We start from the raw sequence: 27097 nt of genomic DNA on the forward strand, positions 1-27097 counted from the left end.
GAGAGATCTCTAATGAAGCTACAAAACTGCTCTTGGTGCAAGCCTGGTTAACATTTTGTGTTATATCACACACCTGTGGTAACTGAGTATTGTTAATAAAATGAGAGATAGTATACTGGCAATATTTTTTTCAGAGACCCCAAAAGTGTTGCAGTGTTATTTTCCAGTTGTACTGATGTTCCTCCTGGCAATCAAGTACGCAAGAATTAGATTTTATATGCTATTCCAAGATATGCTCCCTTCACTTTTTTTACTTGTAAGCTATCTGTTCATTTTTCCTTTTCTCCCCTACATTTTTTTGCTATGTTAGTCATTTAGCCATTTTTATAAATTGTCTGTTCAATCATCACATCCTTAATTTGGCTTGTGAGTCAATAATTTTTGTGCAGAATCTGTAACAAATACTAGCTTTAAGGTCCACTAAAAAACTCAGCATTGAAAGACATAGTCTTTGTCTGTACAGCTCTGCCAATACATTTGAATCATCTACAGTGTCTGCTTTTCAAAATGTCAGCCATTTATGTTTGTGGTTTTTCAAATGATATTTTCAGGTTTTGTTAAGGAAGTCTCCTCTCCAATTATTTTTGATGTTGACTGAAAGCAAACAATAGTTAATTAACGGTTTGCTTGGCAAGATGCAATTTTCACTGTGAACAGCCAGTTGCACAAGATATGAACTAATGGCAAGATGGAAGTTTTGCCACTGATGTCAGTGCAAGAAAATAAAAACCAGGATAGAGATGTTTACAAAAAAAAAGTATGCTCATTTCTAAAGCTGTAATTTTTTTTTGCCCCTGTCATCACTGATTTCCAGTTTCCCATGAAAGCCACCCAATATAATATAACACAGGTTTGTCCATAAACATTTTTGTTTGTGAAAGCACTTCATAAATCTTCATTATTTTTTTCTATCAAGAATTTTTTTTTCTATCAAGAAATAAACAGCTATTAAAATGGATGTACAATCCTAGATTGCTACCCAAAGTTTAGCAATTGATGTGCATTTGAAACACAAAACAACATAAGTATTGAACTCAAACAACTAACATTACCAGTCAGGCAAACTGGAATGGGGGGGGGGGGAATGTTCATTTAAAATTATAAATTGAATTGAATGTTAAAGCAAAGTGCCCATAACTTAGTTGATCTCAAAGAAGTTTATTATCTATAATACATTGATCTTTCCAGGCTTCTGCTTATATTATAAGCTTGTGACCTAATGTTGCATAAGAGATGGACTGTGGTCCCAAGTTCCACTCGCCTTGAATTTGGCCTAACATCTTTGTGTATATACTCGCTCTGCACTTGTCACATTTATCCCTGCAGTTGCAAACTTTGCCTTTCCAGTGTTCCTGAATATGCTGAATATTCTTAGCCTATGCACAGAAACAGGCAGAGTTCAGGGTGACCATATTCAACCCATCTACATGATTATGTATCACAAGCATGTGTAAATGACTTTTGCTGGCCTATGTTCCATAGTCATTTTATAATTTTGCTCCACCAGAAAGGATCATGCAATAAGCTGCATTTGGTGAATTTCACATATTTTGGATGGTACTGTTGCTTTGTAATGGATGATGCATCTGTAGTAGAGCTCAAAGTGTCACCCCTAGATGTGGCTTCACCAAAATGCATGATGCGCAGTAGAGAAAGATACGTGAGTATATCTATGGAAAGGTCCTATATTCCTATTTATTAATGCTCATTCCAGTCAAAGACTTTGCAAGTGGATTGAATAGAACTCAGGTTCACTTGCCTTCACCTGGTTTTTTCTCATTACTGGAAGTTGAGACACTATCTGTTTTGCTTTGTATTGGATATCCATGCCTACGAGAAACTGCAGATCCTGCCCCTTATCCACCAGAAGGGGATAGTATCACTCCAGTCCCCCACTCCTGCTACTTTCATAAATATAACAGGTTGTTCTTTGGGTCATATTTCTATTTTATATCTGCACAGAGTCCTAACCCATGAAAAATATCCTCAGATACACTTGGCAAATCTGTCCCACTATCCCATATCACCTGAAAATCAATACAATCCTGCAGCTTCACTTGCATAGTTCTTTTTTAGTGAACACCAATGTGCTTGCTCTGGACTGATATAGCAAGAGATAGGTTTCTTTGGCAGGGTGACTAATTCAGCTAATTCAATGTAATCAATTCTCAAATGTCCCTTTGGTTGTTGCTCTTGGCCTTGGGCAACTGCCTGCTTTTGCTCTGTTTTCTCAATCAGCCCTCTAAAGTTCCAGGAATCCAATTTACCCCCCCCCCCCCATCCATCTGCATCCTTTCCAACATACCCCCAGTTGTCAATTGATCTTGAATGTCCATTTTCCACTCCTCCAGCTGTTGTTCCACTCCAGCTGTTATTCCACTTGGCTGGGCTTGGAAACCACTCAAAACTATTTGCACCTTCAATTGGGGTCTATCAACCTTAGCTAGCAATTTGGGACATTAAACATTTAAATGTTCTCATAAACTGCAGTAGTGACAGATCTCCCTGGCTGGAATTAAATTTCCCGACCCCTTTTCATCCTTAGCTCCAAACTGAGTTTGCTGCTGAGGGAGCACCCTAAATTCTTTCTGTTTTTCTTGTCTATACTGCTTGGAGGAAAACATAAATTTTCCTCCTGGCATCCTTCCTGGTCCTTGCCATTTCAAGCCTAAATAGTCTGCTGCAGCTATTTCATCTAGGACTGTTGCCAACTCCTGGGTGGTGCCAGGCCTTTGCGCACATGCTAATGCCACATGCTCTGGTAGAATAACTTGATAAACATGTTCCCGGACTATCAGTTCTACTAAATAATAGAATGTATGTAATTGTGCTGGCTCAGTCCAACATAGACATGCCCTCTGGAATCTGCTGATAAACCCACTGTAGTTTTTCTTCAGCCTAGGGGGTGACTGATGGCAGTTTAGCTGAAGTTGCTCTGTTGAAAGTCCAAACCGCCAAAGAACTAGCTGTTTAAAATGTAGACAGTCCCTTGCTTGCCGGGGGGGGGGGGGGGATGGAGTTGTGCCAGTAATTTTGCAACCTTCCCCTGCAAGCACCTATGCAAAGCCCCCAAATATGGAGTGTCCAGCAGATGGTAGTCCTGTTCTGAGGCTTCAAATACAGCAAAGAAAGCTGCCACATCATCTCCAGATCTTAATTCAGGGAGCCTTAACTTTGTCCATCTGTTTCCTTGATTTCCTATTAGGTGCTGCTGCATCATATTCAACTGCTATCCATTTTGCCCCAGGAGCTAGATCATCAAAGTACATAGCTGCTGCACTGGATCCACTGGTTACCCCTCCTGTTGGAGCCATGTCCACTTTTGTTGCTTTGCTGCTGAGTCTGTTCCCTTATCAGTCTGTATTTCTTTCTGGGCTGTAACACTCTCCTCAAAGCAGTTTCGTTATCTTTATATTCCTCTAGAGGTAATCTAGTGTCAAAACCTTCTCAGAGGAGTGTCTTCGAAAGGACTCATCCTGATTAAAGGATTTCCCCAATCCTGCTGAGGATAACACTGGATCCATGTTATATAACATCTCTACTTCTGAATAGTCCATAAATCAGCCTTCTTTCACCTTGTTGCCTATTTGAATGTTGAGCTCAGAGCTGCTGCTACTATATAGGGTTCCAACTTCAAAATCCGCTCCTGGGATCCTCGAATCAAAGGTCCATACTCCAGTCCAGCAGATCAGGCAAAAGTTTCTTTATTATTGCAGAGAAGGTGAAGTGACCTCCAACAACAGTAATTAATTAGGCAAAGATAATTAAGGTTCTTCCAGAGGTCCACAAGCAACAACAAATCAATTAAAATCAGGCAAACATAATCCAAACTTCAAAGGCAGGAGAGTTTCCTGCTGTGAAAGATGTGCATTATAAAAAGCCTTTTCCTCTGCCTAGCTTTATTCTGAGAGAGAGAAAAAACCTTGACTCACTGCCCTCTCCCCTCCATTCAGTCCAGCTGTTAATTAAGGTGACTCAGCAACTCTGGTAAAATGAAGGCCAGGCCCTTCCTGCAACGACTTGCAGGTTAGAGCTTTCCTTTTAGTTCATCAGAGTTGCTGTTTTGGGCCTAAGCCGGTCTCTTCCTTACATTGCCTCTCATCACCAAGCGCTCCGGAGGCATCTAACAACAGCTAAAATATTGGCAGCAATTAAAAACATAATACCAATAAAACGAAAAGGCAGACCACATAAACAGAACTGACTAGTGAAAAACTAAATGGAAGAGCTCTGTCTTGCAGGCTCTGTGGAACTTAAATAAATCCCAAAGGCCTGCGTACCATCTGGCAGCTGATTTAACAAGGACGGGGTCACCACAAAGACTGCCCTTTCCCTTGTAGATGCCAGGCAAACATCCTGGGGGCCATAAGCAGGTTGTGGGTTGGAGAATTAAAAATTTCTGGAGAAACATGTTGGAAGAGGTGGTCCACCAATTGTTAAAGGGACAGTTGTTAAGGGTCCAGAAAACCCGGTCAGAAAAAAAGGAGGCAACCACATTTGAAACCCATCCCCTCAACACATCTATTATAATCTAGATAACTGTGTGCAACTGTCAGAGGTCAGGTACACTTTAAGGAATTAGTCTATACAGCAGATCCCTTCTGATCAACAGCCAAAGCAAGCCAAATATGCTACAGGGAAGCCTTGCCCTACTCACCAAACAACCCAAATCAAAAAGGGAAATTCTTCATTTTATTGTGCCCAAAAAAAAAAAGGCCAGAAAGAGTGAGAAGAATGGGTGGAAAAAGAAAAGCCCATTGGGGAGATAGGGCTACAAAGAGGCACATAAGACACAGAGGCATCAAATGCCTGTCAGCCAAGCCCAAAAGCTAACAAACAAATAACACATAATGGGTACACCTACTTCCACCATCACACACACAAAGCAATAAAAGGGAGGAAATTGGCACCTTCCCCAAAGCAGCCAGCGCTTCAATGAGGGAAAAGGTCACAGCTTAGTGGAAGAGCTCATGCTTGGCATGCAGACAGTCCTGAAGTTCAGGTAGCCAATGGTGGGAAAGACCTTTATTGCCCGAGACTCCATATAGCTATACCAGTCAGAGCACAGCATTCTGGTGTAGATGGGTTAATGGCCTGATAGTATATGTTCACAGATGTTTACTTCCCAGCTCCCACCCTTCACACAAGAAATAAAAGGAAAAAAAGTACCTTGTTGTTGATGATGATTAAGGAATGCTAAAGATTTGTGGAAGGGAAAGAATGGATTAATTGAGTCTGTTTATTAATTGGATAAAATAAACATTTTGGAGTTCATACGCATGAAATAATAGTATAATGACTCATCATAAACTTGAAGGAATGAAGAGAAGATTAGGTGAATTGATACTTCCTTGTACTGCAAGGGAGAGAATAATTTAGGAATTCAGCCTTCTATTTATTGTTTGAGATCAGCAGGGATGTATCTGTACGCTAACAGTGACTTTGCATCTGCATGCAAACTATCTGGAAGGACCCTGATACTTGAGTTACTGGATATATTTCAGCAAAATAATCTGAAGGTGGGCAACAACCTACTTTCTACATCCACCACCAAAGTCTCTTGGCTAGCTGATGTCCCTGAGCCTGGGTCTCTCAAAGTAGCAGAAGCTAGTAAACTTGTAGAAAAATGGGCTTGGCTGAGAATGAAGAGGTAGACTACCTGCTTCGCCTGAGCCAAGCATGGACTACAGCAGATCATCTGATCTTCTAGAAGGAAAAGATAGGGAATGGGTACTTTCCCAGCAAACTCCATGTTCTTAGAGGCCCATTCCATGCCTGCTTGTATTCATTAACAGGGACATAATGCTTCAGCAGCCCAGCTGATGGAAAGAGGTGATCGGATGTCTTTATAAGCAAGCTCTGCTTTTTCCTTGCTGGCATTAGATGCAAAGTGGCCCACCTGACCTCTCCTTTTGAACAGGGTTGCCAGCAGTGTTTCCTCTGAGCTGAATTAGTGTGAGCTAGCTCACAGTTTTTAAGCCTCCAACTCACTCATTTTTGTCTTAGTTCAGGAAGGATGTCCCCAGAGCAAACTAATTTATGAAGAATTTTTCCTCACAAGACTCCACAACTTAGAGGGAGTATTGGTTGCCAGACATTGGAGAGGGGGTAGGGATGGGAGCAATGATGTTGTACTAATGGCATGATATCACTTCTGCGCAAAACTGGAAGTGACATCACCACATTGTTTCATAATCTAAGGCCCCTTCAAAACTGTATGGTAAAATCAAAGAGTTGGGAGGAGAGCTAGCACATCATGCTGATGCAGTGTTGTTGCTTCCAATTTCACGTTGTCACTCTAGTTTCATGACACCATATTGTTAGTATGATGTCTCTTCCTCCTCATTTCCCATCAACACTACCCTGCCGAGTGGCAGCATGGAGACCAGATGGAGGACAGAAGGTATCAGAGACACAGTAAGTCTATTTTTGAATAATGTGAGATAAGTCAGTTGCCTTATGAGGCTGAGCAGGAATTTTTTCAGTTCCCTTCAATTTGGCCGTGTTCCACAGTCATCTTCTTTGGTGTCTCTGTGTGAGTGTGTGTGTGGGAGAGTAATCATAATTAGGTCAGCTTTGTGACTGTTTAGATCATAATTAGGAATGGAAGGAATAGTTTGCTTGAGCATAGGTGAGTAGTCTGAGGCATCTAAGGATGAAGGATCCTTCCCAAAACAGTCTATCAATGGCTGGAGAGGTCAGGTGGAAGCAGCTGTCCTTGGAGCTGTGGAGCATCAACCAATCACCTAGTTGCTTAAGCAGCGCATATGGGAAGAGATGTGCCTCTTGGCACAGTTCTGATGTACAGATTAGAATAAATGAATCCAGCAGTAACACTGACCAAGTTGCCAGGGTGTTTAGGTGTCCAGTTTCGAAGCAGTCAACAGCCAATTTGCATTTTCTATCAGGGAAAAAAAAGCATAAGAAAAGACCAGACATATAAATGTCTGGCATTTTCTAATTACAACCCTACCGGAAGAAAGGTAATGAAGGCAAGTCCAGGCAACTTTGCCTTATGTTAGGTAATGTGCACTAAGGATAATTTTGGTCAAATGGGAGGCTGAAGCTCTGAGTGAGCCTCAGGCTGCGTTGGTTTTGCTGCTGCAGCTGCCTTCAGGTGATTGTAAGTCAGCTACTGGAGCAAAAGTCTTGGTGGCTAAGTATTCAGGATCTGTGTCCCATAGGAAGCTGAGCCGGCAGCACAGTAAAGGTGATCCTTGAAAAGAAACTGGTGTTATAAATCCTCAACAGGCAGCTATTTAGTACCTGGCATCCGGAAAGTAGCTGTATAGGTATCTCTGGAAGAGCCAGACCACCTGGCTCCTTGCAAACAGGGACTGCGGCAAGAGCTGCATGTAAGGTAGAATACATTCCAGACAGTCTGACTACTTCTTAGAATTATCATGTTAAAATGGAGCTTCAGTCCCACTTTATATGTGATGTCATGGGTAAATCCTTTCATCTTGTTAATATTCCCCATCAGGTTCAAATGTACTTACTGTCATTGATCCATCTGCCTGTCTCATTAGCACATGAGTGCTAGCCTGGGCAAGTAGGCTTTTGGTGCTGTATTGCTCCATGATAATGTAGCACATGCTAAATGCATTAAATGCAACAGGAGACAAATACAAAACCTGCAGCTCATATCACTGCCTGACTGCAGCTCATATTAATACCTCACCTGCCCTCCCCCCCAATCAAGCAGAGGATGTTGTAGCAAGCACAAAGGAAGGAAAGTCTCTCTCTTCTCTTTCTCTCTCAGCTGCCATTCACTGCTGATTTCCCTCCTCCATCCTGTTTTTTAAAAATACACTATGTGTTTTATCCCATTCACATGTTACATCATCATACTAGCACCTGGTGACCTGGAAAGGTATGCTATTAGTATACTAACACTAATATACAGGTAACAGACATGACAAATGCAATGGAACATAAAAGCACAAATATTGGATTTGAAGTCCACATATCAGATTTTGAAGTTCAGCAGAGAAAGCTGGAGAGACTGTCCATTACCTTCCACTCTTTAGGCCATTAAAGTAGAGATGAAGACAGAAAAGGACAGAGAAAGGAAGTCAGTGGCTCTCAACTTCCCTGCATGTCTGCCTACCACCCTGTCTGGTATTCCATATCTTTTTTCAACAGAACCATCAGAATTCTTTCTAATTAGAGTCTGACTTAAATTTGGCTGATTTTTAAATATGGCATGTGTAGCAGGTAGCTAGGCTATCACAGAAAAAGGGAGGATATGGCTATTGGTGAACCACTCATGAAACACCAATTCCCTTCATTGCTCAAAAGGAAATTCTTTTTCCCAAGTGCCTGTGAAATGTTCTGAGTCTATACTTCTCAATACTACACAGTTTAGATCTGCAGTGCCTCTAGATAACCAAGCCAACCTACTGATGTTTAGGCTGCTACAAAATACAAATTTCTAAAGTAGGAAGTCAAAAGCTAACCAGAACAACTGACAAGTTTGGCCTTGGAGAACAAAATGAAGCTGAGCAAAAGCTAATAGAGTTTTGTAAAGAGAACAAGCTGGCCATAGCGAATACCCTCTTCCAACAGCCTAAAAGGCAACTCTACACATGGACATTACCTCATGGGCAACATAGAAATCAGATTGATTATATACTCTGCAGTCAAAGATGGAGAAACTTTTTGTGGTCAGCAAAAACAAGACCTGGATCATGAGCTACTCATTGCAAAATTCAGTCTTAAACTGAAGAAAACTGGGAAGACATTAGACCATACAGGTTTGACCTTGATCACATCCCTTATGAATATACAGTGGAGGTGAAGAATAGGATTAAGGAACTAGAGGATAGACAGAGTGCCTGAAGAACTATGGATGGAGGTTTGTGACATTGTACAGAAGGCGGCTATCAGCACCATCCCAAAGTAAAAGAAATGCAAGAAAGCAAAGTGGATGTCTGATGAGGCTTTACAAATACCTGAGGAAAGCGAAAGGCAAAGGTGAAAAGGAAAGATTCTCCCAACTGAATGTAGATTTCCAGAGAACAGCAAGGAGAGATAAGGAGGCCTTCCTGAAGGAACAATGCAAAGCAATACAGGGAAATAATAGAATGGGAAGGACAAGAGATCTCTTCAAGAAAATTGGAGAAATCAAGGGAACGTTTTGTGCAAAGATGGCCATGATAAAGGACAAAAATGGTAGAGACCTAACAGAAGCAGAAGAGATCAGGAAGAGGTGGCAAGAATACATAGAAGAATTATACAAGAAGGATCTCAATGTCCTTGACAACCGTGACAGTGAAATCGCTGACTTTGAGCCAGACATCCTGGAGTGTGAAGTCAAATGCTTTAGAAAGCATTACTAACAACAAAGCGAGTGGAGATGATGGTATCCCAGTTGAGCTATTCAAAGTCCTAAAAGATGATGCTATTAACGTGATGCACTCATTATGTCAGCAAATTTGGAAAACACAACAGTGGCCACAGGATTGGAAAAGATCAGTTTATATTCCAATCCCAAAGAAGGGTAATGCCAAGGAATGTTCAAATTATCACACCATTGCACACATTTCACATGCCAGCAAGGTCATGTTAAAGATCCTACAAGCTAGGCTTCAGCAGTATGTCGATCAGGAACTACCAAAAGTTCAAGCTGGGTTTTGGAGATGTAGAGGAACTAGAGATCACATTGCCAACATTCGCTGGATTATGGAGAAAGCACGGAAGTATCAGAAAAACGTCTATTACAGCATTACTGATGTAACTAACACAAATTTGAGCAGACGTTGAAGGATGGTGGAAGATAGGAAGGCCTGGCGTGACTTGGTCCATGGGGTCACAAAGAGTCGGACTCGACTGTGCGACTGAACAACAACAACAACAAAGGAGAGTTCATAGAGACATAGCACATCTTAATCTGTGAAATATTTTCTGGGAACAAGTAGTTCAGATACACTTTCTTAACAAGAATGAACATCAGCTGGGAATAGGATTGCCAGGTCTGTGTTTGAAAATACTTGGAGACTTTGGCAGTGGATCCGGGAGGGGACAGAGTTTAGGGAGGGAAGGTGTCTCAGCAGAGTACAATGCCATACAGTCCACCCTTCAAAGCAGCCATTTTCTCTAGGGGAACTGATCTCTGCCAGTTGGAGATCAGTTGTAAAAGCAGGAGATCTCCAGGCCCCACTTGGAGGCTGGCAACCCTAACTGGGAACCTCAGTACAAGGCCACTTCCAGTATCTGTGCTGGTGAAATGAGGATTTATTACCATAGTTGATAACAACTGAAAAAAAATTAAATTAAAACAACACAGCATGATCAAACAAAGCTATATAAAAATATTTCAGTGCAATTCAAGAAGATGCCAAGCACCTGGTTGCCAAACAAATAGTAAGCATTCATTTATTGCAATTGTTTACTTCAAGGCATTTTTGGGTTGAAGTTAACTCATAACTAGGGTTGTCAGGTCCAATTCAAGAAATATCTGGGGACATTGGGGACGGAGCCAGGAGACTTTCAGGGTGTAGCAGGAGCAAGGTTGTGACAAGCACAATTGAACTCCAGAGGGAGTTCTGGCTATCACATTTAAAGGGGCTGCATACCTTTTAAATGCCTTCTCTCCATTGGAAATAATGAAGGTTGTGGACACCTTCTTTCAGTGTTCAAGGAGTTGGACTCCTGGTCCAATCTTTTTGAAACTTGGGGGAGGGGGTGTTTAGAGGAGAGGCTCCAGATGCTATGCTGAAAATTTAGTTTCTTTCCCTCAAAAAACAGCTCCCCCAAAGCCTCAGATACCCATGAATTGATTTTCCATTATGCTCTATGAAAACCAGTCTCCATAGGGAATAATAGAGTGCCCAGCAGACATTTTGTCCCCCCCCCCGCCCTGCTTTTTGATGACCCTGAAGCAAGGGGAGGGCCTCCAAACCGAGGGGTCCCCTGCCCCCAGCTGGGGATTGGCAACCCAAATGCAGCTAAAGTATGTCCTATAGACTGCAGAAAACAGAAGAAAATCTATATAGAGGCAGATTAAGTACAATCTTAACCAGAAAAGCATACTTTTCCAGTAAGGGACAAATTTCTACACTAAAAATTGCACTACCACAAAAATCAGTAATGAATCCTTGCTGGGACTAGCTGAACCAGCTTGTTGTGAATATAGAGCAGAATGGTAGGAATGACTCAGAATGATAGCAATTTGTGTTCAGAGTGGATCCATTTCCTCAATTCTGATTTTAGGAGAGGACTTTTCTGAAGTAATTAGCAAGCATAATATGATTTGCCTATTCTTCTTAATCTGTCATAGTTTCCTACCACTGTGCAAGTCTACATAAATTAAGGAATGAAATAAATAATGGATTATTCCCCCAAGGACCAATGAATGATTCTAACTTCAAATGAATAGAGCAGATGAATGTACAGAAGGTTTAGTACTGTAAGCAGGAATTTATAACATTTCCTTACCTATCTTGCATCATCCTTCTGATAGGTTTTTCACATTAAAAGACAAACTCACAGAAAATATACTTCATCATTAATATATCTCTGTATTTTGTCATAGATATTGGAAAACAACATTCACAGAAGAAGAGCTAAAACAAAATGCCTTGCTTCCAGCAAAACAACCAATAATCCATTTGCCATACATAATACCACAAAGGGAATAGAAAAGCAAAGGCATTTCATGACTAAGCCAATGCTATGTACTTCTGCTGTGTGATCTTTGAAACAGAAAGAAATGGAGACATGTTTCTTGAAAGAAATCTACCAAGACAAAACATCATTTGTCTGAAAAGCAGCACAGACGGTGAATGCACAAAGACGGGAAAGAGTGAGTACAGTAGTATTACAAGTCATACTGCCCAACAATAATTGAAAGTTTTTGATATGACAACAGGTATGTTGTCATTCCGGGGACAGAGATAGAGTGAAAAAGAGTACCCAAGCATACTTCGGGGATGTATGTGGATACTGACCTGGGCTTGAGACAGGACTAGTAGTAGTAGGCTCAATAATTTCTACAAAAAGGGAAAAGGGAAAAAAAAAAGAATATTTGGATATTAATCACATATGGAAGACAAATACAAAATGAGACAGTCGACAGTCAAGGTCATCCAGCAACAGGCATCCATGAGGATGACTATGAACACAACCCTGTCAGAACCATTCACATGTCTGGTGAAAATCATGCAATAAGCCAGCACTCTGTTCAAGGACACAGATGCATCACTATGATGCAGAAATCAGAATACAACACTTTGAGTGAAAAATTTCTGTCAAACTGCCTTCACTGACCTAAGATGGTGGAATATTGAATTGAGATACAAAATGCACCTGATGTTCATTTCATCATGACTGTGTGTGTAAAGTGCTATAAAGTTCCAACCAATGCATTACGACCCTATAGGGTTTTTACAATAAGTAGCAAACAGAGATGGACTGCCATTGCCTGCCTCTGCACAACCTTAGACTTCCTTAGTACTCTCCCATTGAAGTACTAATAAGGGCTGACCATGCTTAGCTTTCAAAATCTGATGAGATCAGGCTAGCCTGTGCAATTTAGGCTAGCATGGGCCATCCATGGCTATAGATGTCATATTGGATCATGTAAAAAGTGTGTGTGTGTGTGCAACAGCCCACTGAGATAGACAAAATATCTTTTAGTGTTTTAAAATCAAGGAAGAAAATGCTCCAAACAAACAAAATGAAAATTTATACCTTTTCCCACTGGTAGCCTGCATCCTTAACCAAGCTGTAAAGTGTATCAGAAAGGTTTCATACGTCATATAACAATCTATATATTTTAGGTCTTCTCTCTAAACAAGGACTTTTTCTTCTCACTGATTTTTAATAATGCTAAACAAAAAACAAATGATGACAGATTTTATTAATAATGTAGAAACCCCAGCAGCATTTTAAAATAGAAACATGACTGTCCTCCAACATAGGCACTTGGAATAATTCACACTGATTTAATTGAACTCATTTTGAGGTGAGCATATTTGGAATCATACCACAGTATTTTCATTGTTGCATTTCCCCCTTACAGGCCAGACTCAACCCTATACCAAATCTATATACACCTCAAAGAGAGAAATTCAAATGACCTTTTCTTTGAAATGCTACTGTATTGAAAAATGATGAAAAAGCATACTAAAATTGTACACTTTGAGCTCTTGATTTTTTTGTAAAGCATATTCTTTGAGATCTCAAAAAATTACCATCAACTTCTCTTATAAATCATCACATTTTTAAAATGGAAAACCATTTTGGATTGGCACTTCTCTGATAATTATGCTACTTGAGGACCTTGACCTGCAATGCAGTAACTTCACAATTCATTTGAGAAGCTAAAACGTGTGCCCTTTGAAAGGCTATTATTTCATATCATATACTGTTAATCATAACCAAGGACTGAAGCGACCATATTAATTCTCCCTCCATTTTGCCCAGACAGCTGTCTTTAAACACTATGGCATTACCTGAGATCAAATTCAAGCATCACTCTATTATACTGTAAAAAGCTGCAAAGAGGTGTTTAAGCTTCATGCACATTTAGCACACATTAACTTGGGGGGGGGGGGGGAAGGGGAGGTTTAAATCTACATCTCACCACATTAGAATTATGTATGTATTAGCTATACTTTGTCTACATCTCAAGAGAAGAGATAACCTGTATATTAAGACACACTTGAAATATTCAGAAGTTCTTCATTTTCTTAAAACACCAAAACACACCTTCATAAAAGAAATTCTAGCTATTAACCCTGTAACTTTATATCTTAGGGATCATGTGGTGATGACTGCAGCAAACCCAAAACAGAAATTAGCATCTAATATAGATGAAAATTTGACATGAGGAGGAGCTTGCAATTTCTTCCTGCCACAATCAAGCGGGGCATGCTTTTGAGCAAAGAGGCAGAGGATTGGGCTTTATGAAATTTACAACGTATCAGAAACACTCACCCTTTTATTATATTGTCACAATTTGGTGCCTAACTGAGTTTTCTGGTTAATCCATTGAAGATGCCTGGATATTTTGCCATGATGTTGATCCTGTTTATTTCCAGATAACAAATATAACAAATCACTGGCTTGGAAGAAATCTTGTGGATATTATAGTTAACTCTTGTCCCCATCTGTCAGAAGAAAGAATCCTGTCTCTAATAATCTTTATCAAATGTCTATGTGATCCCACATCCATTGATGGGTTCTTGTACATACACAGCTGGAAGAGACCTCAAGAAATTCTCCAGTCAGTCCTCATGTTTTAGGAATTGACTAATCCAGCTGAGATCATTAATAAACTGTTAAAAAATATCCATTTATGGAAATTCTGTTGTATCCCTAAGAAAGATGTTCCTTCTGTCCCACCACTATTAGTCTGCAAACAGATGTAACATAGAAAAGGGGCTCCAGATCAGGCAGCTAGCTGTGGGGAAGAGCCTTTAGTACACTGGAGAAGGAGGAACCTTTACTACACCAGAGGAGGAGGCAGCTCTAGCATGAAAGGGTGGGGGGGCAGGGGAGTTCAACCAGCATTTAGTTTATTGACCTGTTTATTACAAAGGTCAGCTATCTAGGCTGGGAGCTCATTTGTTAAACACAATTCTCTTCAGGCTTACATTTAGAACATTCTTTCTAATTTCCAGGTAACTTTAGGACGTTTAAATGATCTCTGTATATTTCATGGGGACCACTTCACACAGTGCATGCAGGACATAACATGTATATTGTAATGTGGGTAGCGTGGGAAAAATGTTTCATATCATGGCTGCATGCATGCATCAGCTTGTGAAATATTAATAATTTAAAAGATTAGCATTAAAACATCGTTTCCTTTATGAACATTTCCTTCTCCATAGAAAAATGGAAAAATGCAGGATGGCCTTCATTCTAGAAAAAAGCAGGCCTGTTTTAGGTATATTAAAACCATTCACACCAAGTAAGAGCATGAACTTTCTGGAAAGTGCTGCTTCCAAGTAGTGACTTGTATCAGCATGGTGACCTTTTTATTTTTAAACCTGTGAAGTTCACATGAATAGTTCACAATTAGCAGAAAGTGATTTCTTGTGTCAGTATAACTGTTCCAGTCACTGTTGCTTCTTTACACAACAATGTCAATGTATGTGAATGCCATATGGAGGATTCTAGACCATCTATTAAGGTTGAAGATACGAAGCCAGCCTTATTCAGACTCAGTCCTTTTGCTCCCTATTGTTTGCTCCAAGCAGCAGTCGTTCTTTGGGATCTCAGGCACAAAAAGGTCTTTCCTAACACTTGCTAGCTTTACTGATGAGGCCAGGGATTGAACCTGGGATGTGAAGCATGTGCTCTGTGACCAAGCCATGGAGCATGGCACAGGTCAGTGGTTGCATAGAGCAGTGAAATGGTCTACGAAGGAAATATTTCACCTGTAGATAAAGCAAAAGCAATGTGCCATTCATTAAAATAAAAACAGATTTCTGAAAAATGTTATTTTACTCTTTTAAATGAACATTGTGCTCAATCAACAAAGGCAAGGATAAAAGCAATTCTGTTACCAGAAAGAATCCAGATAATCAGCATTGTACAGATAGGAACTAGGGATGAGCATTCTTGAAACTATCTGTTACTTATTGCTCTATTCTCTTTTAATTTGATTTGAGGTCTATCAAATCTGCCTAGTTTTTCTCACTCTTTAGTTTCCCAGATGATATGGTTATCATTATTTTAAAAGCATTATTCAGTGGTGATGACATGAATAATCTTTCTTGGTCTTCTGAGATAACATTTTATTTTTGTGACACTGAAGAAATTAAAGGGTTTTTTTAGGGGTGTCACTGTGGTTTCTCATAGAAGTTACAAGCCCTTCTAAATACAAATGTACCTTCCTTCCTATATTCAAGAAGGAAATTCAATGGCATCATAAACTATATAAAGGGGGGGGGGGATCGCTATAAGAATATTCAAGGAAACAAAGTGGCTTACCTTGAAAAACAGATCTGTAGCACATTTACATTTATTTGACTGACTTACAGGTCATGATCATCCAGTAAATATTATGATAGTTTGAGTTTCTATCCCTTTCAAACCCTGGTATTTCTATAATATCATTTTTTAAAAAAAATCCTATCTCTTCCCTAATCCACAGAAACAGAATGCCAACAACTACAACCAAAGTGCTATATACATTGTACTTTATGTATAGTAACTCCTTCTATAATTGGTGAGTTCCATAATTTTTCTGGTGGAATGTGGAACCTTGTATATAGCACTTTGGTTATAGTTGTTGGTTCCCTTGCAGACTCTCTGGACCCAAGGTTGAGGCAACATCAGAGGGAAACGGATAGCTGACCTTTTCCCCAGGTTGCCACCATGGTATCTCCCCCAAAAGAAATTGTGGGGAAAAAAAGTTGTAGGGGGAGTTGAGAAGCTTCCTATTTGTCTCACTCTCTGCTTTGCTGATCCCACAAACACTTTTAGTGATGGCAAAGGCTCTAGCTGTGCTGGCCCTCACTTCCCCAGTGGTGTGGTGCTCCGGCCAGTGCGCCCATTTGATGGTGGCCTTTGCAGCACAGTTGGCGGAGCTGGGCATTTCTCTAGCCCATGAGAAGACGGAAGGGTCTACCCAGTGATTGACGTTCCTGGGGGTTGAATTTGATTCATTCCAACAAACTTCACGCCTCCCAAGGGACAAAATTCTAGGAAATGGTTGCTCAGTTTTTGCTGCGGCGAAAGGCGACCTTGAGGGAGCTGCAGCAGTTGGTGGGTCACTTAAATTTTGCTTGTAAGGTGGTAGCTCCTGGTCACCCCTTTTTGAGGAGGTTGCGTGATGCAATGGCTGGATTACGCCAGCCACATCACCAAATCAGGATTTCACTCAGCATGCAGGAGGACCTTTTACTATGGAAGGAGTTTTTACCCTCCTTTAATGGTGTCTCCTTTTGGAGGGCTGAGTTATAGCTGGAAGCTGAGCTGCAAATTACATCAGACACAGCAGGGTCCCTTGGGTTTGGCGTCTACTTTCGCGGACACTGGTGTGCAGAGGAGTGGCTCCAGGAATGGGTAGATGCGGGGTAGAACAGTGATTTGACTTTCTCGGAGTTCTTCCCGATCTTGGTAGCCATTTCATTGTGGGGGAATGAGTTGGCAGACCACATAGTCCACTTTTGGTGTGACAACTTAGTCATGGTGCATGTTATCAAATCCCTCACTTCCCAATCCCCCAGGGTGATGAGGCTGGTGCGGGCCTTCACTCTACATTGCCTGAGGCTTAATATTTTATTTTTCGCCAGGCATGTGCCTGGGGTGGCTAATGGGGTGGCTGACGCTCTCCCCTGCAAACAGATGCAGAGGTTTTGCCAGCTGGCCCCAGACACAGATCTTCTTCCGACAATGATGCCTCCCAGGATATGGATGATTGGCGGGTCAAAACCGGCAGAGCAATAAGTCTTGCCATTACAACTAGTACCAGAAAATCGTACAGTAGGGCAGTATGCTAGTTTGAAAGTTTTAGGAGCAAAGTTGGTTACCAGAGGGGATGGCCTCTTCCAGTGGAGCAATTACTCCACTATAGTGTATCTTTAAGGCGCAGGGGATTAGCAGTTTGATCTATTCGGGGACGGTTGTCTGCGTTGGCATTCGCTAGTAAGGCTTTGGGTTTCCAGGTGAATACTGGTGACTTCCGCATTAAGAAAATGTTGAAAGGTTGGTCTAGAAAAGTTGGGCCCAGGTGGGATCCTAGGCAACCGATTTCCCCTGCAGTTCTTAGGGGTTTATGATCGGTCTGGGGCCATGTGTGCGTGTCGGAGTACGAAACACTGCTCTTTCATGCCAGCTCTCTCATGGCATTCTTCGGGGCTCTCCGGGTGAGTGAGCTGGTGGCAGAGTCCAAACGGGACGTTTCAGGGAGTGCCTTGATGGCCCAAGACATTCATCTAGCTGGCGGATCTGTATATGTTACAGTTCATCGTTCCAAGACCGATCAACTGCAACAGGGGGATACTATTAGTTTGGGTTCCTGTTCTGACGTTGAGCTCCGTCCTGTAGCAGCTTTAATGCACTACATGGTTGCTCGTGGTTTGGGTGTCAGCCTGTTGTTCTGTCACGGTAACTGCAGTCCCCTGATGAAGCATCAGTTTTGGACAGTCACGTGCAAGGCCCTTGCTATGCTGGGCCTGTCAGGAGTTAAGTTCGGCATGCATTCCTTCCGTAATGGAGCAGCATCTACTGCTGCTGCCCTGGGGTACTCCCTGCCTTTCATTCAGAAGTTTGGTAGGTGGTGTTCCTTGGCCTATAAGGGTTATGTTTGCCCTCTTGCACTGCAGTAACTGGCATCATGTTATTAGGGGGCTATGTTATTAATTGTTTCTTCTTTTCTCAGATGCTGTGGTCCGTGGAGAGAGATGACGTGTCCTCATATGCAGACACAGCTTCGTGTTTTGGGTTGCCCATCGGGCCAGGAGGACTTCGGCCGGGTCACAGCTGGGGCTCAGCAAGTGGGCCACCATTGAATGGCGTGGATGGCGGGGTCTCCATTGGTCGGGCCTGTTGCCCCTCTTGTTCGAAGATGTGCACGTGTTGCCACCACATGTTGTGGTGATACATCTGGGTGGTAATGATTTAGGCCTGCTCAAGGGAAAAGCCCTTGTGTTGCAGGCCAAAGATGACTTTAGAGTCATCAAGAGGCATTGGCTGCAGGCTTTGATCATGTGGTCAGCCATGATCCCACGCTGGGTATGGCGTGCGGCTTGGGACCCATGGGCGATTGAGAAAGCTTGCCTCAAAGCCAATTTAGAACTTAAATGAGCCCTCGAGGGGGGTTTGGGCCACTTTCTTCTTCACCCTGGGATCTGGGCTGATTGCACGGATTTATATAGGAGTGATGGTGTACATCTTTTGGATAAGGGTAATGACGCCTTTTTAGAGGATTTGAAACTTGGGCTTAAGGAAGTGTTGGGCATTTAGTGGGCGCAGCTGCCTAAGCAGAGGCTTGGCCTCACAATGGCTGGGTTTTGGCCTAAACTTTCATTATGTAGCTCGGTGAGCACCTGTAGCACCCCAGTTTGGGGGCATGGGGTCTTGCTAAATCATTCCTGGACCGCGAGGGACGGTTGAATGATGAAATGGACTGCCTTGGGTTTGCATGGATGGATTCATCCATTAGTTGTGCGGCTGGGTGTTGGAACTACAGGGCATAACCTTTGCTAGGCCGCCCAGGTACGAGTCATGTATTTTGGCTATACCTAGGGGCAGGGTGGTTCACCTGTCATGCGGCAGGGAAAGGGTATTTTGTCCCCTGGCCCTGCTGTGCTGCCTGTTATGTTATAGCCCTTGTGTTAATGTAATAAAGAAAGAAAGTGGCCCTTTAGTTACCCAAACCCTTGTGTCTGTCTCTTCCTTCTGTCTGGGGGGGGCAAAATTTTTTTTTAGCTGAGAACTAAACAGAGGCTCCTTTAAAGCTACATAAGAGTTCTCAAGAAGTAGGAAAACAGTAGATGGATTAAGAACTTCAGATTTCTATGTTATATTTATACAAGTGCTCTTATGGGATCATTCTTTCTGATCCCAGATGGCTTTACTGGTAGTAAACCTAAAACCTATGGAAACAGGAAAATGCTATGGAACAATGGACAGAGATAAATGATTATTCTCAAAATGCAAATGTTTTCCAATAAAATCAATCAGATATCAGCTTAAGAAGCAGTAAGCAGTGAAGCGGCTATGTTTGCAGATGACATTAAATTGTTCAGGGTTGTGAGAACCAGAGAGAATTGTGAGGCACTCCAAAGGGATCTGTCAAGGCTGGTTGAGTGGGCGTCAACTTGGCAAGTGAAGTTCAGTGTGGCCAAGTGCAAAGTAATGCACTTTGGGGCCAAATATCATAACTATTACAAGTTAATGGGGTGCGAACTGGCAGAGACTGACCAAGAGAGAGATCTTGGGGTCATGGTAGATAACTTACTGAAAATGTCGAGACAGTGTGCAACTACAATAAAAAAGGCCAATGCCATGCTTGGAATTATTAGGAAGTGAATTGGAAACAAATCAGCCAGTATCATAATGTCCCTGTATACAAGTTAATGGGGTGTGATACAAGTTAATGGGGTGTGAACTGGCGGAGACTGACCAAGAGAGAGATCTTGGGGTCATGGCAGATAACTTACTGAAAATGTTGAGACAGTGTGCAACTACAATAAAAAAAGGCCAATTCCATGCTGGGAATTATTAGGAAGTGAATTGGAAACACATCAGCCAGTATCATAATGCCCCTGTATAAATCAATGGTGTGGCTTCATTTGGAATACTGTGTACCATTCTGGTCAACGCACCTCAAAAATGTTATTATAGCATTGGAAAAAGTGCAGAAAAGGGCAACTAGAATGATTAAAGGGTTGGAACACTTTCCCTATGAAGAAAGGTTAAAACACTTGGTGCACTTTAGCTTGGAGAAATGTCGACTGAGGGGTGACAAGATAGAAGTTTACAAGATTATGCATGGGATAGAAAAGATAAAGAAAGAAGTACTTTTCTCCCTTTCTCACAATATGAGAACTCGTGGTCATTCCATGAAATTGCTGAGCAGTCGGGTTAGAACTGATAAAAGGAAGCACTTCTTCACCCAAAGGGTGATTAACACATGGAATTCACTGCCACAGGAGGTGGCGGCGGCTACAAGCATAGACAGCTTCAAGAGGGGATTGGAAAAACATGGAGCAGTGGTCCATCACTGGCTATTAGCCACACCGTATTGTTGGAAGTCTCTGTCTGGGGCAGTGATGCTCTGTATTCTTGGTGCTTGGGGGGTACAGTGGGAGGGCTTCTATTGTCCTGACCCCACTGGTGGACCTCCTCATGGCACTTGTGTTTTTTTGGCCACTGTGTGGCACAGAGTGTTAGACTGGATGGGCCGTTGGCCTGATCCAACATGGCTTCTCTTATGTTCTTCAGCAGAGTGAAAAGCTGCATTTTATACCTGCCCTTCAACTTTGTTGCTACATATAAACTTCCCTAGGGCACCTGCATAGCTGTTGTCAGGAAGTGCTGGAGGAGATGCACTTCCTGGCGACCCCAGAGTTACATTAGATTTTATACACAAATCAGGCACCATTATGAAAATTCACAAACAGATGGAAAATAAATATGCAGTTTCTTAAAATGGCATCACTTTATCCAGAAGGAAGTTCAAAGCAATGGCCCAGTTGCTATTCAGTACTCCTTTAAAGTAGCACCAAGCAGAACACCAAATTTAATAACATTACCATATGCAGCAATATTCTAACTATTTTCATGTTTAACACATGCCAAAATACTTTTAAAATCAACAACCCGCCTTATTTGCAAGCATAAGCAATGCTAGTACTAAAAATCTTTATGCTTAAACTTAGATTAGTTAGAGGAAACAGCTGGTTAAGGTGTCATTTTTACAGCTGTTCAGCACAGAACAAAAAGAAAAAGTGACGAAGTACTCACGGTTCCTCATAGTTTATTCTTCCATTAATATGTATAAATGGAAAGTCCATGAATAATGTAAGACACAGAAAAATTGTTTGCGAGTTTGCTCTTAAAAATCCATATGATTGCCACTACTCCAACTCCCAATAATTATACAGCCTTGTTCTCAGAGGTCATTCTCTGAATCTGCATAACTAGTTATGTATGGGAATAACTCAAGTTATTAGAAAGGCAAAAATAGGAATTAGAATTGTGACAGATTCGGTGCTTGCTACAGGGATGCCTTACTTTTGCACAAAATTCCCTCAGTTTGTAACACAAATTAATCAGTGCTACATTCAAATGAGACTTTTTTTCATATGTTAAAATAAGGTGATGAAAAAACAACCTGGAGTTCACACTCTTCTATAAACTCCAAGTTGTTTTTCACCACCTTATTTTAACATGTAGGTCTCCTACCAAGTTCAAGGCTTGGATTAGGAAAAGTCACACATCCGCTGTTGTACTCCTTTAAGTGAGAATCTCCTCTAGCAAATAACCTAGAAAAGGCTATAATATGAGATTCATAATCAGGTCTGGAAGATACTATTATAGCTGTTATGAGTAAGGCCATCAGAAGGAAGAGTTAGGCCAGATCACAGTTTTATCTGACAGTCTCCTCAGACTTTCAACTATGGCAGCAGAGGCCATTAATGGCAGAGAAGGCATCCTATCTCCCCTAAGGCACATTTATGAAATGTGCTTATATATTATCAAAGATTTCAGGTTTTCACGGCTGGTAACATCATTAGGGTTTGTAGAATCTTTCGGGATCAAGTGCCGTGTTCTACTGGAGAAAGTTTTCCTTCCAGACGTTTCGTTCTCAGCTGCGGAGAACATCCTCAGTGGCGTTGCAGCCGGAGCAGGCGCTCAGACCTTCTTGGCTGCTGTGCATTGAGTGGGGCCAGGGCTGCTGGAGAGCTGCTATTTGTAGGCTGGAGGGGGTGTGATGAAAGGGCAATTGGTTTGTGGATGTGCCCATTGTTTGGTGGGGCTTCCTGGAAGGGTAGTGATAAGGAAACTGGCTGTTGAATGTGAACATTGTTCTGTGTTAATTGCTGGGAAGGTTGGAAGAGGTTTGAAGATAAGGAAGATGGTTGTTGACTGTGCTGATTGTTCTGTGGAATTTGTTGGTTGTTCTGAGACTTTCTGCAATCTATAGTCTGTAGGGTGTTTTGCAGAGCTGGGTACCAAGATTGGTGGATGAAAATGCCTTCTTCCTTTCTGTTAAAATTGTGCTGGTGTTTGTAAATCTCAATAGTTTCGCTGTTCAGGCGGGTATGATAATCTGAGACCATAGACAGGACTTCAGTTCTTTCAAAGTGGATGATGTGGCCTCCTTCTTGACGTGCATGTTCAGCTACAGCTGATTTTTCTGGCTGAAACAAGCGACAGTGTCTCTTGTGTTCGGTGAGACGGGTGTTGATACTGCGTTGGGTAGTGCCAATGTAGACTGCACCACAGGAGCAGGGTATTTTGTAGACTCCAGGGGTTGAAAGTGGATCTCTCATATCTCATATCTTTGGCCGAGCGCAGCATGTGGCAGATCAAGCCCACACAACAGATCTGCCACATGCTGCGCTCGGCCAAAGATATGAGAGATCCACGAGATCATACCCGCCTGAACAGAGAAGCTATTGAGATTTACAAACACCAGCACAATTTTAACAGAAAGGAAGAAGGCATTTTCATCCACCGATCTTGGTACCCAGCTCTGCAAAACACCCTACAGACTATAAATTGCAGAAAGTCTCAGAACAACCAGCAAATTCCACAGAACAATCAGCACAGTCAACAACCATCTTCCTTATCTTCAAACCCCTTCCAACCTTCCCAGCAATTAACACAGAACAATGGTCACATTCAACAGCCAGTTTCCTTATCACTACCCTTCCAGGAAGCCCCACCAAACAATGGGCACATCCACAAACCAATTTCCCTTTCATCACACCCCCTCCAGCCTACAAATAGCAGCTCTCTAGCAGCCCTGGCCCCACTCAATGCACAGCAGCCAAGAAGGTCTGAGCGCCTGCTCTGGCTGCAACGCCACTGAGGATGTTCTCCGCAGCTGAGAACGAAACGTCTGGAAGGAAAACTTTCTCCAGTAGAACACGGCACTTGATCCCAAAAGATTCTACAAACCCTAATGCTTATATATTTGTTGAACAACATGATTCTGGATAATATTAGGGTATTTGAATTGTTTACATCTGTTTCTGTAAACCATTTCCAGAACATTTGTGTTTAAAAGTGGTATATAATTCTTTTTCTAGAATAGATATGTTATGGGGTTCCAAAAACTTGGGCCTCATGACTAAAAAAGTAGAGATTCTACCAAAGGTTTTTGCAGATCACAACCCAATTTGTTGGACTACAAAATTGCAAAGAAAAACAAGAAGATGGAGAATTAATGAGGACTTACTACAAGATAAAGACATTGTGGCATTTTTAGAGAAGGAATCTGCAGCGTTTTTCCAAATAAATGAAACTGAGGATGTAGAATTTCAAACAGTTTGGGACACTTACAAAGCAGTAATGAGAGGAATACTAATTACATTGAATAATAAAGATAAGAAGGCCAAAGAAGAACGGTTGCTAGCTTTACAAAATGAAATAAATAAAAAAGAGGGGGAATTGAAAAAAAGACCAGGAAAAAAGAATTAGAACAAAGAATTAGAATGGAATTTAAAAAGTTTACAACAGAAATCGTTTGAGGGTGCGAATAAACCTGGGAAGTACCTAGCCTGGCAGTTGAAAAAAAAGAAAGAAAATAAAATCATCAATAAAATTATGGTGAATGGAAAAGAAATAGTAGATCAAGACGGAATCAAAAGAGAATTTTTTAAATATTATGCAAAATTATTCAAAGGCGTGACAAATAGAAAAGAAAAAATGGAAGAGTATTTACGAAATATCCAAATAGCGCCCCTGACTGAGTACATGAAAAAGATTTTAAATGATCCAATTGAAAAGATCGAAATTGAAGCAGCAATAAAAGCAATGAAAGAAGGTAAGGCTCCTGGGCCAGATGGATTTACATCTAAATTTTATAAAACCCTCAAAGATGAGATAACACCCAAACTGCAGAAACTGATCAATATAATAAGAGAAAAAGGGATAATTCCAAATACATGGAAAGAAGCTGTAATTTCGTTGATCCCTAAAGAAGATAAAGATGTCACAAATGTAAAGAATTATAGACCAATTTCATTATTAAATAACGACTATAAGATCTACACAAGAATTCTGGCAGAACGATTGAAGCAATATCTGATAAACTTTATTTAAAAAGATCAAGCTGGATTTCTTCCTAAAAGGCAAATAAGAGACAATGTAAGAGCTGTTATCAATGTTGTGGAATATTATGAAAAGCATCCAGAAAAAGAAGCGGCTTTATTTTTTGTAGATGCGGAAAAAGCCTTTGACAATTTGAACTGGGACTTTATGTTTGCAGTAATGGAAAAAATTAATTTAGGGGAACATTTTATAAGAATGACGAAAGCAATATATACAGAACAGCAAGCAAAATTGTGCGTAAATGCAGATCTTACAAGAGAATTGATGGTAAGCAAAGGCACAAGACAAGGATGTCCGTTATCACCATTGTTGTTTATAATGACTCTTGAAATTTTATTACAACAAGTGCAAAACGACAAAGAAATAGAAGGATTAAAAATTAAAGGATTCTCTTATAAATATAAAGCTTTTGCAGATGACATTGTATTTATTATAGAGAATCCGATTCAAGTAACACCGTTGCTCTTAACCAAGATAAAAGAATATGGAGAGATTGCAGGACTATATATAAATGCAGAGAAGTCGATGTTTTTATGTAAAAATATGCAACCAAATAGACAGAATGAATTGCAGGCACTGACGGGGTGTAAAGTTACTTCTAAAGTAAAATATCTTGATGTAGAAATAACTATGAAGAACATAGATTTATTTAAAAATAACTATGAAAAGCTTTGGTGCAAGATGGACAAAGATTTGATAAAATGGAACAGACTTAATTTGTCTTTATTGGGCAGGATTGCTGCAGTTAAGATGAATATTTTGCCAAGAATAATTTATCTGTTTCAAACTATCCCGATTGTGAAAGATAGCAAACAATTCAATAAGTGGCAAAAGAAGCTCTCTGACTTTGTATGGGCCGGGAAGAAACCAAGAATTAAGATGAAAATTTTAACAGATGCAAAAGAAAGAGGAGGCTTTCAGCTCCCGGACTTAAGATTGTATCATGATGCTGTTTGTTTGACGTGGATCAAGGATTGGATAATGCTGTTGGATAAAAAACCTTTAAGGTTGGAAGCTCATGGGAATAAATTCGGCTGGCACGCATATTTGTATTATGGGAAACACAAGATGGATGGGTTTTTTTCTTATCACTATATCAGAAACACTTTATTAAATACTTGGATAAAATATAAGAAATATGGTGATGAGAGGAAGCCGCTTTGGATAGTGCCAGCAGAAGTAATAAAAATAACAGCTGAATCTGAGGAAGAAAGAGTGATGTCATACAATCAATTGTTAAAGATTCAAGGTGGGAAAGTTGAATTAAAGTCAGCAGAAGAGCTAAATAATAAATATGACTGGCTCCAAATGCAACAGATAAAAAGTCTGATGGAAAATGATATGAAATCTGATGGAATTAGACGTGAGCAAACAGAATTGGAAATGGTTTTGCTTGGAGACAATGAAAAATTAATATCAAAAGTATATAAACTATTATTGAAATGGTCTACAGAAGAGGAAGTAGTAAAATCTCAAATGGTTAAATGGGCAATCAATATAAACAGAGAAATCCAAATGGATACTTGGGAGCACCTTTGGAAGAACTCGATGAAGATATCAACATGTCAGAATATCAAGGAGAACTGTTTTAAAATGATGTATAGGTGGTATATGACGCCGAAGAAACTAGCAAAGATGAGTAAAAAGATGTCAGACAGATGTTGGAAATGTAAGCACCATGAAGGTTCTTTCTTTCATATGTGGTGGACCTGTGAAAAAGCAAAAAACTTTTGGCGGATGATACAACAAGAAATTTCTAAAATTTTGGGCTATGACTTCAAGAAAGTGGCAGAGACCTTTCTGCTAGGATTACAAATAGAAAAATTTCCAAAAGAAGATAGGACTTTAATTTGGTATCTGCTCTCAGCTGCTAGGACATTGTATGCGCAGCTGTGGAAACAAGAAAAAATACCAGAGAAATGGGACTGGATTGTGAAAGTTTTATCGTGGAACGAGATGGATAAATTAACAAGAACTTTGAGAGACTATGATCTGGAAGTGTTTAAAAAGGAGTGGAAGAAATTTAAAAAATATATAGCGTTAGAATGGAACGTAAAAAGACATTGGACAAACTTTTAATATGAATGAGAAGAAAAAGACAGTGTGTTTTGATGGGTTTGGGATACCTTTATATTCAGATTTAAATATATAACTTCGGGATAAGTCTAATAATGGAGGGAGGGGGGATTGAAAATATCATATGGGTTAGGGATAGAAAAGATATAACTAAACATCGTAACCGTAGGTTATTAATGAATTGTTAAAATACAACATTGGAGGGAGGGGGGATTGAAATGTCATACGGATTAATATTGAGATAATTAAGAAATAACTAAGTTGTATAACCATA

At 40.7% G+C, this 27097-nt stretch overlaps 1 protein-coding gene across 2 annotated transcripts in view; it reads right to left on the bottom strand.

Annotated features, from left to right (window-relative positions):
• NEGR1 (neuronal growth regulator 1) overlaps positions 1-27097 on the bottom strand; it is a 1157771-nt gene that overhangs the window by 162803 nt on the left and 967871 nt on the right. The window contains exon 7 of one of the 2 annotated variants that reach the window (XM_060232019.1): positions 11952-11993. The exons of the other annotated variant lie outside the window; for it this stretch is intronic. Coding sequence (XP_060088002.1) covers positions 11952-11993 — 42 coding nt within the window. The remainder of the gene's footprint in view (positions 1-11951; positions 11994-27097) is intronic. 2 annotated transcript variants of the gene reach the window in all.

This window comes from Heteronotia binoei, chromosome 2 (genome assembly GCF_032191835.1).
Source record: "Heteronotia binoei isolate CCM8104 ecotype False Entrance Well chromosome 2, APGP_CSIRO_Hbin_v1, whole genome shotgun sequence".
Taxonomy (NCBI): Eukaryota; Metazoa; Chordata; class Lepidosauria; order Squamata; family Gekkonidae; genus Heteronotia; species Heteronotia binoei.